We start from the raw sequence: 13,840 nt of genomic DNA, 5'->3' as shown, positions 1-13,840 counted from the left end.
TCTACACGCTAAAGCATTGCAATGCAAGTCAAAGGTCTTTCTTTTCTTCTAATGCATATTTTCAGTTCTGCATATGCACATACTTTTCACTTCCTATATCTAACATATTCTAATGTAGTAGTTAAAACATACAATGAATTATTGTAAAGATAAACATATGGTGTTAATCTGTTTTCTTAACAGGTAAGCGTATGTATTTATATACATGCACTGACAAAAGGTAACAATTTTTGTGTCTTTAATCTATTAAATTTATGTAACTATTAAAATAAAAGTAAAATTTAGTTTTATCTTACAACCCAGGACTCACTTAAATCCATTATAGGCCATTTTTCCTATCTTAAATAAAAAAGTTTTACTCTCTAACATTGCTGATAGAGGAATGTCAAGAATGGAGGAAACAGTGATTTCACTTCCAAATAAATGATTTACAGATAAAATTGGGGTTTGCTTACAACGTGTGTGACTGCTTGTGTTAATATAGGACAATAAATACACTTGGTAAAATATTATAATAATGACGATGATGATCAACTAATATTGTAATATAAATAATAATTTAAAGACTGCTAAGAATTGACTTAAAATAAACGAAACACCAGGACAAAAATAACATTTCAATAATCATGTAAGAATGAAAACACACAAACAACAGTATGCATGTACCTGTCTGAGTCTTTCCTCGCTCTCAGCGAGAGCGACACCCTGAGCCTCAGAGGATGCACCAGGCATTTGTGGGTTGTTAGACAGCTGGCCTGGGTCTTGAGGGACAGATCCATTGTTACCCACACCTTGCTGATCTTTCATTTCCATTTTCTCTGTTGACTGTGGACGAGGGGTCATGGGAGCTTGTTCAAATGGGTCATGGCCAGGTGTCTGACTGGGCCTTCTGGAGGGTGATTGGGTAAATCCATCTTCAGACACATTTGGGTGTTTTGGTGTTTGTGAACCTGGATGAGGGAATGACTCCTGAAGCATGCCTTGGGGTTGGGGGAAACGGTCCTGGCTTCCCATTTGTCCTGGCCTTGGCCCTTGTCTGCTGAGACCATCAGGACCAGGCCGTGGGGTCCCTGGAGGCTGAGCGTAAGGGTCATTCAGCATTGCTCTGGGGGCTCCAGGTTGAGAAAACATGTCACTGCTCCCTGGCCTTGATGTCCCAGGTGTACTTGTAAATGGTTCTATTGGCCCCCTCTGGCTGCCTGGTGATTTGGAAAACCTTTCCCCCATTGAAGGCCGTGGAGTACCTGGTGGCTGAGCATAGGGATCCACTGAGTGGGAAGGTGACATCCTCTGTCCAGGGTGCGACTGATGAGGGAACTGGTTCATCCCACTGGGGCGTGGGGTAGCAGGAGCCTGTGAGTAAGGGTCTGAGGATGGGCTAGGGGTGTTTGATGGCTGACCGTAGTTGTCATGTGGACGTGGGGTGCCGGGTGGTCGAGCATATGGCTCAAAAAATGGACGAGATTGAGCACCTGGTTCATTGATGGATCGTTGGTTAACTGCAGACTGACAGAAAGGGTCAGTACCTGGCTTGTTGGGACCTGAGGGCTGGACAAAGGGGTCATATGTAAAGTGGTCAGGTCTTGGAGTGGAAGGTGCATGAGCATAAGGATTTCGAGACATCTGAGTCATTGGTCCTGGCTGAGCAAATGAGTGCCCCTGAGGGTGATGCTGACCCATTCTAGGAGGACTGGTGAAGTTGTCATTCCCAGATGGTCTTGGGGTATGTGGAGGATGAGCATAAGGGTCATTCTGCTGATTCTGGGAGAACCTGTCAGTAGAATGAGGACCTGGTCGGCTGAAAGGATCCTGAGTCTGAGGAGGGGGCATAGGTGTTTTGAACAGAGGTACTGAGCCAGACTCATTACTTCCAGGGATTGGTGTTAGTAAAGGTCTTGAGTAAGGGTCAGACAAGATCATCCTGTTCTGGGCCATGCGCTGATAAGCCTCGTTTCTTATCATGGGTCTTGAATAAGCGTCTCTGCCTGGAGAACCCATTGGGGGTCTCCCCTGTGCAGCCTGACTTGCCCTGGGTGGACCCATGGGCTTCAAAAAGGGGTCCATATCCCCAGTTGGCCTTGGGGTGTCAGGGGGTTTGGCATAAGGATCATTGCTCATGGATGTTGGAGAGCCAAAAGATTCATGAGCAGGAGAGGGCCGACCTCTGTCTTGCTGCTCCATTAAGGAAGTGGGGGATTTACCAGATTCCACTGCCATTCTGCGACATGTATTTGGTCCGAGAGGTGGCGGTCTTGGAGTCCCAACCATCTTGGCATATGGGTCCCATGGAGAAGAGGGTCTGGAACCAGAGGAACCTGGTGAGAAAACCTGTGGGGACTGAGGTTGGGAGGAAGGCCCAGATGGCGGGGGAGGAGGGGGTCTTAAGAACACATCCTCTGGAGGACCTGAAGTAGGTGTCCCTGGCAGCTGTGGCCTGGCAAAGGCTTCTTTAGAGTTGAGCTGCTGCATGGGGGACATGCTGCCATTGCTGGGCTGGGAAGCTGGACTCTGGTTCCCACTTGTGTTGCCATCTCCCTCTGACTGGCTGCTGGCCTGCTGCTGTTGCTGCTGCTGCTGCTGTAGTTGCTCATTCTTCACTTGCTCCAATTTCTGAGTGGCTTCAATTTTGGCTTGCTGTTTGCTTTTCTGCCTCATTTGCTGTTGGAAGGGCACAGTAAAAAAGTGAAATTAGACATGAAAAAGGATGCAGCTAATATCAGTCTCATGCCAAAAATGAACTGGACCTACTAACCACCAATGTCATCAGGGTTAATGTGGAGGATAGTGAAGTTGTTTAGGGAGCTTTACTAAACCACCACTTCTTAGCTGTCTTAATATAAAGTGGACCTGCCGCTGCATTCGCTGACTTCATTGCATACACTCTTACCTGTCTAAACTTCCACTCTTGTTCATGCTCTGACTCTTTTGGTTTCAAAGGGTCTTTAAACAGCAGTTCTGTGTCTAGTGGTATGTTGGGATCAAACACCTCAGGGGGCTGTTGCTGTGGATGATGCCTCTTCACCGTCTCATTCGACATCTGGACTTTGTTGATGCGCAGGGCTGCTCGGTTATCCCTTGCCTTTTGCTAAACAGGAAATCACAATTGCAAAAGTACATCAGACATAAATACTTCATAAACACAAGATTAACTGTGAAACCCTGATCCTTGTCACAAGTGTGAAACTGGAGAAACACTCATGCTACTACAAAAACTGGTGTGTATGTAATGTTAAATTCTCTTTCACAGCATTTGCTTTGATATCTCACTATGATATGTGGGATCAACCAGCATCAACCAGCACCAACATCCTGAACAGATACAACCCAAAACAGGGAAAAGGAAATCATCAAAATTCTTGTTTGTGAACGCTGCTATACAGGTAAACACAACAGTGGGTGTTGGAAAGCTTCAACATCCCTAAAGAGAAGAAAACTACTCTCTCTGACCATATCCATCCTTTTGGTGATCTAGCAACAGGGGTTATCTGGGATGGAGGTGTTGTTCTCACTGGTAACCAGTTGACACTCTGTGGTGACAGTGAGAGAGGAGAGGGTCTCTATCTCTGACAGGGGCATGGCTGGATAAAGAACACTGTGGTCCCCATGGATGTTAAATAAAACCATTTTACTTGACTCTGAATCGGCAAAGACTGACCCACATCATTTAGTAATTTGACTTTTTCAATTAAACATTTATCTCTTCGGCATGCTGGGTCATTTAGTTGCATAGCCAAGATCCTCTTCGAACTGTATATGGCACATAGGATGGAGATCATCCTGTTACTCTAAACCAGGTGTCTAAATTATTGCTTGAAAATGACTGAGAGGTTTTAAGTGGGATATCAAAAGGAAAAGCTATGAAAGAGAACTGTCACCGTGTAACCAGTGGTGAAATATCCCTACAAATCACTAATGCAGGGTGCATTTTTAATCAAGTCTAGTTCTAGTGAACTTAATTATTGAGACCAAAGTGAATTCTCACACTGAGCAGGGCTTCCTATGTTAATTAGTTCATCTGTGAATGGCTGGATTTCAAATTGCATTGGCAAGAGGCAAGAGGCCAGATGCGATACAGGAGTCTGTCTTCTGCATACTAATACATCAATGCAACTAGCAGTGACAGTTTGATGTCTGGCATGGTTCAAAGATAGTTGAAAAAAAAAATTGGCAAATTCAACAGTATGATTGATCTTACCACATATGGGGCCCTGTCTTGTGAACTAGCTTTCCTCCAAAGTTTTGCAATTTGCTTTACTCTTGTAGACCAGTCTGTTGAAAGAATAAGAGAAAGGAGTTGTCATGCCAACAGTCTCACAGAGAATGTAAGGTATTTTTTTTTTACTTTGTGACTGACATAGTGCAGTGGGTACACCCAAGCAACACTAAGAGATAAGACAACAATGAAAAAAAAAATCACTGACTAATCATGAACAATAAAAAAACATAGACAAAGTGGGAAATGCATTAAAGCTTTAGAGCCATATACCAACCTGGGTATTCCTCTTTGAGGTTGGGGAAATTGACATTGGTATACAAGACTGGCGCAACAGTGGCTAGCTCTCCAAGTGTCTCCTCCTTCTCCCACTTGAGTGTACTCCTTTGGGCATTTGACATGGCTTCAGTCTCCCCCTCAGGCAGAGATCCAGGGGGTGTAGGGCCAGGGCCATGGGCAGGGGAGGGCCATGGACCAACTGCCTCTCTAGGCATCTGATTAAACTTTCTATCCCTGTGACAACAAAGGAAAAGAGGCCATGAGGTCACTGTGGTCTGGTTTTCCAGAGAAAAAAGAAAAGTTCATTTTAGAATCGGCAGGAAGCATTACCTTGGATTGTCGGTGAAAGGCATACGGTTAAGGGGGGAGAAATTTTCTGGGATGCAGGGCCCTGCTCCTGGATTTGTGGGGAAGCGTTGGTTTGGTCCCATCATACCATTGATCATTGGCATCCTTGGAAACATGGGATTCCCTACACACATGATTTTTATGAGATGAATTAGATCCATGGATTTTCCAACACAAAAAAAGAATCCAGCCCTGTATGTCTGACCTAGACAAGGTGACTAATAATGTACCTGGGTTAGGGTGAGGCATGCTCGTGCCGGGTGTGGCAGGGAGGGGCCCTGGACCCTGGGGGTGAGGCACCTGTGGTGGTGGAGGTGGTTGGCTTGTGCTGGGACTAAGGACTGCTGTGAAGAGATCCTCTACATCCTTACCCTCCAGCTCTGTAACAGAATATGACAACACAATTGTTAAAACACAGTTGTGTGTGCTAATATCAGTTAAAGTAGGTGTGAAAATTTATATAACTGTCAGATGGCAGAATTTATTCCTCCCATGTGCTACAGATATGTGGACCCTAAAACTGTTTATTAATCATTATTTTTTATTTACTGTATATTTATTACATTAAAGTAAAATATTATTTAGCCAAATACAGAACAATGGTACAATGCTGAATAGGAAGTTAACAGGCAAGTCATAATAATATGTGTAGGAAAACACTGGATCATAGTTTTACAAAAAGGATGAAATTACAAACCTGGAATTTTGTAAAGTTTGCTGAGAATTGATTCTGAAATGAAAGAAAAAAAGTAAGATCATTATTCATCTTATATTAAGTTTTAAAATATCAGTGTAAAACAACTGTCTGGATGTCTGGTCTCCCACACTGACCATCGGTAACCATCTTGTCTAGCTCTGGGCTGAGAATGCCGTCCAGGGGTTCCTCTGGGAGGGTTCGAGGTGTCCTCCGGCCAGCCTGAGACTGGGGCGCCACTGGGGAACTGTCTGCCAGGGGCCCAATGTCCAGACCAGCTGTGGAAACACACACAGACATACAAAAACAAATCATAACATGCACACAGACACAGATACACACACACACACACACAGAAAGCAACCAACAAAATACCAACCAAGAACGTGATCATAAATATAGACTTGCAGTGAGAACATGTTTATTGTCTTAACAGCCTGTGGAATGCAATCAAAACTGAACAGTATATGATTACAGCTCCTTGGGGTTCCTGTGTTGTTTAAAAGCAGTGTTTTGGGAACTGTGAAGAGACAGACAGGTCATACTAATTCTCAGCAAAGACACACAAACACTTGAATGTTTGTGAAGGAAAATATTGCTGTGACCCATCAGTTACATTGGTCTTTTGTACTAAATACCTATTAATCTCTATGAAAATGACCGGTCCCCTCCATAAGAAAACCCTTATAGATAACCTGGGTTACCACACTGCTATCAAGTTGAATTATGTCAGAAGTGGTCAAGTTTGCCACATGATCATCAATACAAACAACTGTTCCTACTCTATACTTTCTATTTCTTCCATATTTTCTTCAACACAAAACTTACTACCAGCTTTAAGGATGGTTGCAACTATTAGTTGGCATTATCTGTACTAGAACTAGATAATACCAGCCCAAAGCATTTAAGCTGTACAAATTATTTTTATTAAAAAAAACAAAAACAAAAACAAAAAGAAAGAAGGACATGTACTCAGACGTGAGAAAAGAAGACCTTCACCATCTTCTGGAACTGGAAGGACCTTCACCAAGGCCTCTTGTTCTCTAAATTGCTTGGTTCTAAACTGCTCATTTCTTGAATGCCAGGATGTCCTTGTCAGTTAGTTTCTTTGCTATCTTGAAGACATCTTTGATTAGGCAGCTATGAATGTGTTCTCTTATTTACTTGAAAAAAAAAAAGTCACAACTGTGAAAGGATTCAGGAGGCTCATAAACAAAGACTGACATACCATACGCACCTGAGTGAACACTGTGCACTGGGTTAGGTAAGCACTAAGCAGTTTATGAGTGTTAAAACAATCTGAAATGGTTGGAAAAAAGCTAAGTATGAAGCAGTTTTTATACATGCACAATCAAATAAAGACACACACTGTAAGAGAGGAAGAATGCACAAAAGCAAGGGATTAGTAGGCCATAGCACCCTTACCAAAAGGAGGAGGTGAGCTGTCAACCTGGAAGGGGCAAAAATCAAGACCTACAAGAACCCAAAACCAGATAAAATGAGTGAAAAAATAGTGAAGACAGAACAAGCACAACACACTTCAGACAATGCAAACAAATAAAAGATAAAAAACAAAGATGAACTAAAAGTATTGTTAAAGAATGTGATATATTAAAAATATAATAAATAAAAAGTGGAGAAAGCAAAATAAACTTGCTGTCTGAGGAAATTTCTGAACCGGAATGAAAAGATTTTGTAAACCCATGACTAGGTGACTATTAATAAATTCTTAGCACTGTGACTGCCCGTGAGAAATATGACGCACCAGATTCATTGCTTGGCTTTCCGAGCATTCCCAAGATGTCTGCATCAGTGTTCAGAACATCAGATAGATCAACTAATGGTTCCTCAGACGTCTCTGTAGATGGAAAAAAAAGGAAGAAACAAAAAAAAGAAAGAAAACTGAACTGTCACAAATCATAATTGATGGTGATGTTGAATGGACTTGAGAATGAGATTTGGAACCATTTCTTTGGACGCCACATGTAGATTTTGATCTGGATAACACAGGAGAAGAAACTGCACAGTTTGTAAACAGTAGTGACATTGAGTGACCCCTGAAAAAACTGAAATGTACCACATGAAATTGACCTTCCAAGAATATTATTTAACTGATATTATATTTAACTAATCACTAAAGTGGCTCTCAGGGAATTACTGTCAGAGAAATGAGCAGTAATACCCGGATACCAAAGTACTAAAACATGTTGAACATGGACAACACTGCTTTCCATCTTAAACATCATGGATTCAGTCAATACTGTTGTTGTAGCCTTTGATTTAGATAAATGTTGGTGCTTTGGGACTCAAGCTTTGTGTCACTTCATACTGTGAAAAGAAAGGAATGACAGCAAATACACTTTGAATATTTAGTCTTTTTCAAATTCATTTCATGATCAATTCTATGCCACACAATCTTTTCCCTTGAGAATGTTGTATTTTCTCTGACACAAACATTATTTTTTTTTTTAAAAGTTATCTGGTTGAAAAACTGTCTGAAATTCACCGTTGTCAGGGGTACAGTTTTTATTTGTGAACTGCAATACCAGCTCTTGGCAATATCAGTCTGATAACTGAAAATTCTTGCCATTTGTAGATGTAACGTACTTGTTTTCCCTTTCTGTATGTTCACAATTCAAATACACTGCTTTGATTGAAAGCAAGGATCTATATCAAATAAATATCTGTGCTCTCTATCACTTTGAAGTAACACTCATGAAAAAACTATATGATGGGTATGAGTCAGTGTCTCAAACTGCTTAGGTTTCACTTTCAACAATTTCAAGTTACTTGAACACAACTGGATATTTAAAAGAAAAAATGTAAAGGCTGTCCATAAAGGAATTCAAGTTCAAGACAGATTTCAAATGTATACATTTGACAAATCTGTCACACATTCAGATGAGCAGGATTGTTTTTTTTTCCAGTAATTTTAATCTTTTCTAATATTTAAAAAAACTGAGGACATGAAAGATTTGGTGATATGTTTGACACTGATTTGATATGTTTCACACTATATGATGCAATTGGATGCAATTCAAACACAAGACATTCCCAGTTTACTTTTCCTGCAGTTAAGCCAGTTGATGCAACAGGGAATCTTAAAGCAATAATCAGTCTGTATGTTATGGTTTTCTAGTTATAAAGCATTAGTTTCAGTAATAGACTTTCTGACTGTGCATAGACATGGTGTGTTAAGACCTTGATAGCAGTGGCTACAGATCAATTGCCGGTGTGGAAATCAGCTTGAATAAATTCAGGTGGCAAGCAGGATGTATGTATGTATGATCTCATCCTGATCACCTGCTGATCAAACAGTGACAAACTGTGGCTGAAGCTGTGCTGCACTGCGTATACCATTAACAGGTAACGATCATGATGAGCGAAATAATAAAGATGTTAAACCATGCCGGTAAACTTAGGTTTTGTTATTCTGTTTCAGGCATGTGGCTTTTGGTTTTCTAGCTGTACAACCAGTCATTCAGGCTGGCATAGGGGGCATGTGATATTTCATGTGAAACTGAGAAAAAGACACAGTGGGTAGACAGGTGACAGAGCAAGCTTGCAAAGAAAACTGACTGAAACTTCACTTTTTTTTGGCACTTATTGGATGAAATTCTACTCAATCTTTGGTGTAAAACTAATGTGCATGTAACTGTCGTTGCAGACTAGAGTGTGAATGCTGGTTCAGATCACCGATCAATCTTTGACTTGAATAAATGTGGTGGTGAAATGCGTTTTGAACACGTTCTCTGTAGACCTGTGTCGTAACCACTTAGTCCTGTATTGAAAGGGTTAATACTGTCATTGGGAGATGACACTTGCAGAGTCAAGGAAGAAAAAAAATGCATGGAATAAGAGACACTGTTAGGCACCACAATAAAGATAAACACAGAATACCGCTGTTGTGTCAGGCTTTTGCAAAACCTGTATTGATTCCTTTCCAGAAGTGGCCTATTTCAAGCTGTTCTCAATCATTTGGTCATATCTAATATTTAGCCCAATGTGGTGCTTTGAATCAGTCATTACATGCCTTGCATTGGAGCACCAAAGTAATGTGTATACGTACGAGGCGCTGTGGGTCTGGTAGGAAGGGATGCTGCTGAGGCACTGAGCAGAGGGTCTGATGAAGGGTCCAGGAAGCTGGTGGTGGGGTGCTTCCTCTCCATTTGGCTTTGCCCTTCTTCCAGTAAGCCTGATTCGCCCCCCTGCTGCCTGCTCTGCTTGCTTTTGTCCAGCAGGTCCTTTCCAAAGAATGCCTCCTGAACATGACAACACAAAGCGTTGATCACTTCTCTGTGTTGACACTTTCTTTCAAAAAAAATGGCCAGTATACCTTTCTTGACATCAGTCACGGGAAACATATCACCATGTCACATAGAAATTATTCAGCACACATCAAAGGCCCATGGGAACTGGCCAAAGTGAAACGGAGCAGCTCTGGAACTAACAGGCATGTCGGGACTGACCTCACTTTTGTCAGCACCTACCTCCCTCAACCACTTATATCCACAAGTCATCTACTATCCTCAATGACATGTAACTGCAGCTCCCTGCTGCACCAAGACATTAAAAGCCCAACATGTTGCTCTTTCAATAATTAATGAAATGTGCTTCACTGTGTCGGACCTTTAGGTTAGACTGAACCACCCCCTCTTTTCCCGTACTGTGGTGGGATAGAGAGCTGTACTGACAGCTGCTGGTGGCTTAATGCACATCACGTATCTATGTTTTGGCCAACACAAGGTGACACTGAGATACTGGCTAGAGACAAGGAGCCTTGAAGTCATCTCCAGTTAAGCTTTCATATGTCAATTCACAACCCAGACAGGAGCCATTTAAAGAGCATGATCAGAGACGAGTATCCTCTACTGTGAGTTCCTTTAGGCTGTTCCTCTTTCAAAAAAGCTCACAGAAGGGGCACCGAGCACCAAAGTTCTGTAAGTGGTTTCCAGGCAATGTACTTTGGTTTCCCAGCCTTCCCAAGGGTGAGATAAAAAGCATTTTATGTAGATATGGCATGACAAGACCAGACAATCTCTGCACGTGAATTCGGGGTTTGCATAACAATAAAAATGGATTTGCAATCAGGTATTTTTAGATACTTGTGTACAAAACAGAGAAAGATTTCTAATTCAATCAGTTCTTTTTTTAACACAGTTTTAGTCACTTACAATATAGCATTTTACATTATAAGGTTATATAGAGGTTATACAGGGACATCCTATTATATCCCCACTGATATACAAATTACAGATTAGTTTGCTGGTCATGACAAAAAGCAAATGTGCTGTTCAAAGTGACAGACCTGCAGGTAGGTGGGAAAGGCCTCCTCCAGTTTGGTTTTCTTCTTTCGATAGCGTTTCTTTATTTTTTCAGGGACTTCTGGTCCAGGGGGCGTCTCATCCACAGGAGTATCAGGAAGTGTCTCTGTCCAACCTGCAACAATGAAAAAAGGCATCAGAATAAATTCCTCTAGTTGTGCTTTATCTTTAAGCTTTTATTATGGAATTAGAACATTCCAGATCAGGGGACAGTCCACTATAATGAACATATGTGGATACATTATTCTTGTACAGACCCTCATCTTTTCCAACAATATTCTCTGAGACAGAGCCAGAAGAATCCTTTCTGCAGAGGGATCGTTTGGCCTTGCCTGGACCCTGGCCTGGACGGCTCCTCTGGCGGACCATGAACCCACCGATGCCTATTAAGAAGAAATTACACAATGAATATCAATAAATAAACCAATAAAAACAAAACTGTGATATCACAGATGTGTTTCGATTTGAAATATACTGAGTTTTGACTCTCTCTATTAAATGTCCACTGCATTCAGTGTGAACACTTAGAAGCACTCAATAGAGCCCTCTATACATCAGAGGCCCAGAGCAAGATGGCAGTGCTTTGTAGAGCTCCAACGTCAGGCATGTACTGCACCATTTTACGCTTCAGAGGAGCTGTCTCCTTCAATCAGGTGCCCTACCCGGCCGGTACGGTTTCCTCTTCCTCTTCTTGCCGCCGTCGGCCCCCTTGGAGTCGTCTTCTGCTGGCTCTCGCTCTAGGCTTGAGTCAGACTTCCCCTCACAATCTATGAGCTCCGCCTCTGCGAGAGGGAGAGAGAGCATTGATGACGAGTGACAGCCCTGCAGAACAGAACACCCCGGCCAAACCCCTCAACACAGCACCGGGGTCAGTTCTATCTGAACTCCACTCAGTGGCAGGACATTAGCCTGATTGAAATTAAGTTCACCAGTTCCATTACTAAGGACTTTCATTTCCAGAGGGATTTTTTTCACACACATTTCTTTTTTTTTTTTTTTTTTTTAATGGCAAGTGAAATTATTTTTTCAACTCTGACTTAGAGAAAGACTTTTGATAAGGGTAAATATGGGGTAAGCCAACATTATTACTATTTGGTAGCATTCCATGCAAATAATCTGCATATTACCAGAACTGTTAAAGGCATTGTTTTTTTTAAATTAGGCCTCCTGTCTGTATACAGCTCAGCCCATTTCTGATACTTTTATCTATCTATTGAAACACATCGTGCACAGTAACAGCAGCAGCTAGCAGTCTAAACTAATGATATTCACACTGATAGCCAGCATCAGCAAATAGTGCGCAGATATTTTATCTTGTCTAAACCTTCCTGTCATAACACTTTAAACATTAAACAAAAAAGCATAGGAATATACTCTGTGGAGTACATTTAAAGAAACATGTGATGCAGACTACATTCTGTTAACCTTGAAACTGAAACCTTGAAAATTTTGAATGTGAACTGTTCAGCTGTATAATGTTGAGAAACATCAAAAGTGAAAAAAAAATAAAACATCCAGCATGCTGGAAAATTAGAAAAAGCCAGTACTGATAGTCCACTGAAGGTCTCTGATAAACAGTCTCAAGATGAAAGAAGAAGCTTGTGCGGGGAGACAAGTACCTCTGTTGTCCTCCATGTCTTCATCACGAGAATGTTCTGAGAGGGGGTCTAGAGGAGCTTGAAGCACTGCCACACTGTTCTGGTTGATGATTTTTAGCTTCAGCTTTGGCTTGGGTTTCCTGCGCCGTGATGCAGTGGCAGACAAGCTCTGTAGCTGGCATAGCCCTGACTCTGTCAAACAAACACCATCCTGGGTGTAGGTCCTGGACAGATCTGAAAAGACCATAAAAACTGCCATGAGCAATAATGTATAAGCTAAAGTCAAATCCTCATCCTGTGGAAAGGGAAAAATGATTTCTGCTGTTGCTTCTAATCTATCAATTTTGAAGCCGTGAACTTACCCATTTCTTTAGCCTTTGTGACAGTCTGCGTTGTAACGGCAGGCTCAATGGCGTCTCTGGCCTTGGTCACAACTACAGCAGCGCAGGGCACACAAAGGCCGTTAAAAACAAACAGTAGTAGGAGGATAGAAATGTCATGGTCGAGCCTATTCACTCTACGGCAGATGCACACACAGAAAACACTGTGCAAAAAAAATCACATTTAGAATAATCACTGCGCTCCCACCTTTAGTGGTCTTGAAAGCTCGACACATTGTGCAGTCGAAGTTGCTGTCTGCAGCTTTCTCTACATCTTCCTCTGAATGGAGACCCTGACAAGAGGCATGAAACCATCTAAGGATAGAGAGAGAACACAAAGTTTAGATAAGAGCAAATTATTAGAGCTAGGTTTTCTTGAGCCGACAGGTTTTGTAGAAACAGCTCTCACCTTTCACACTGGCGGCACTGCACGACGATGGTGCCTTCACTGTAGTCCACTAGGCAGATGGGGCATGTTGGAAGGCTGGCACAGGGGGCACACTGGGTGTAATTATTCTGCCAGTCACACCTTAGGCCTGGTGTGGTGGCGCCACACTGGGTACAGGACACACACCTGAAGAAGACACAGAGGACAGAGGTCATTCTACCCAGGTTACTTCAAAGAAGTTAACGCAGATTAACTGAGCAGCAAAAATCCAGCCTACTCGCTACCACTGTCAACATGCTGCAAAGATGAAATTATTTCCTGATCATTTGTAATTTTTAAAAGAATGTTTTCAGTTAAACCACTCTCCATAAAAATATTTAAGGCATTAAGTTAACATGCCTTTGTATAGTTGAAACTAGATTTTTCTGAACAGATTTTCAATTGGAGATGGGTAAGAAAGAATTACAAAGCGAGACATTTATTGATCTTGAAGAGGGGGAGTGTGGTAAGTTGTTGCTTTCTGTAAGAGCAAATAATACAGTGTTCAATAAGCTGTAATTGTTTCATTCTTTTTTCGTAAACTTGACAAATTCAATTCCAATTTAAATGAACGGCT

General features: G+C 41.8%; 1 protein-coding gene across 7 annotated transcripts in view; it reads right to left on the bottom strand.

Moving 5' to 3' along the window:
* kmt2cb (lysine (K)-specific methyltransferase 2Cb) overlaps positions 1 to 13,840 on the bottom strand; it is a 57,468-nt gene that overhangs the window by 13,677 nt on the left and 29,951 nt on the right. For 6 of the 7 annotated variants that reach the window (XM_041054748.1, XM_041054751.1, XM_041054749.1 and 3 more), the window contains 18 exons: positions 13,246 to 13,410; positions 13,045 to 13,151; positions 12,819 to 12,890; positions 12,478 to 12,690; positions 11,521 to 11,640; positions 11,116 to 11,241; positions 10,843 to 10,973; positions 9,604 to 9,796; positions 7,300 to 7,392; positions 6,960 to 7,007; positions 5,672 to 5,812; positions 5,538 to 5,570; positions 5,071 to 5,220; positions 4,823 to 4,964; positions 4,491 to 4,726; positions 4,196 to 4,269; positions 2,888 to 3,085; positions 667 to 2,658 (listed from right to left, as the gene is read on the bottom strand). In XM_041054748.1, the coding sequence (XP_040910682.1) occupies positions 667 to 2,658; positions 2,888 to 3,085; positions 4,196 to 4,269; positions 4,491 to 4,726; positions 4,823 to 4,964; positions 5,071 to 5,220; positions 5,538 to 5,570; positions 5,672 to 5,812; positions 6,960 to 7,007; positions 7,300 to 7,392; positions 9,604 to 9,796; positions 10,843 to 10,973; positions 11,116 to 11,241; positions 11,521 to 11,640; positions 12,478 to 12,690; positions 12,819 to 12,890; positions 13,045 to 13,151; positions 13,246 to 13,410 (4,234 nt within the window). The remainder of the gene's footprint in view (positions 1 to 666; positions 2,659 to 2,887; positions 3,086 to 4,195; positions 4,270 to 4,490; positions 4,727 to 4,822; positions 4,965 to 5,070; positions 5,221 to 5,537; positions 5,571 to 5,671; positions 5,813 to 6,959; positions 7,008 to 7,299; positions 7,393 to 9,603; positions 9,797 to 10,842; positions 10,974 to 11,115; positions 11,242 to 11,520; positions 11,641 to 12,477; positions 12,691 to 12,818; positions 12,891 to 13,044; positions 13,152 to 13,245; positions 13,411 to 13,840) is intronic. The other variant, XM_041054753.1, reaches the window with a different exon arrangement.

The sequence above is a fragment of the Toxotes jaculatrix genome, chromosome 14 (assembly GCF_017976425.1).
Source record: "Toxotes jaculatrix isolate fToxJac2 chromosome 14, fToxJac2.pri, whole genome shotgun sequence".
Lineage (NCBI taxonomy): Eukaryota > Metazoa > Chordata > Actinopteri > Toxotidae > Toxotes > Toxotes jaculatrix.
Note: the sequence above shows the minus strand (reverse complement) of the source record. Positions and strands in the feature narration are given on the sequence as shown.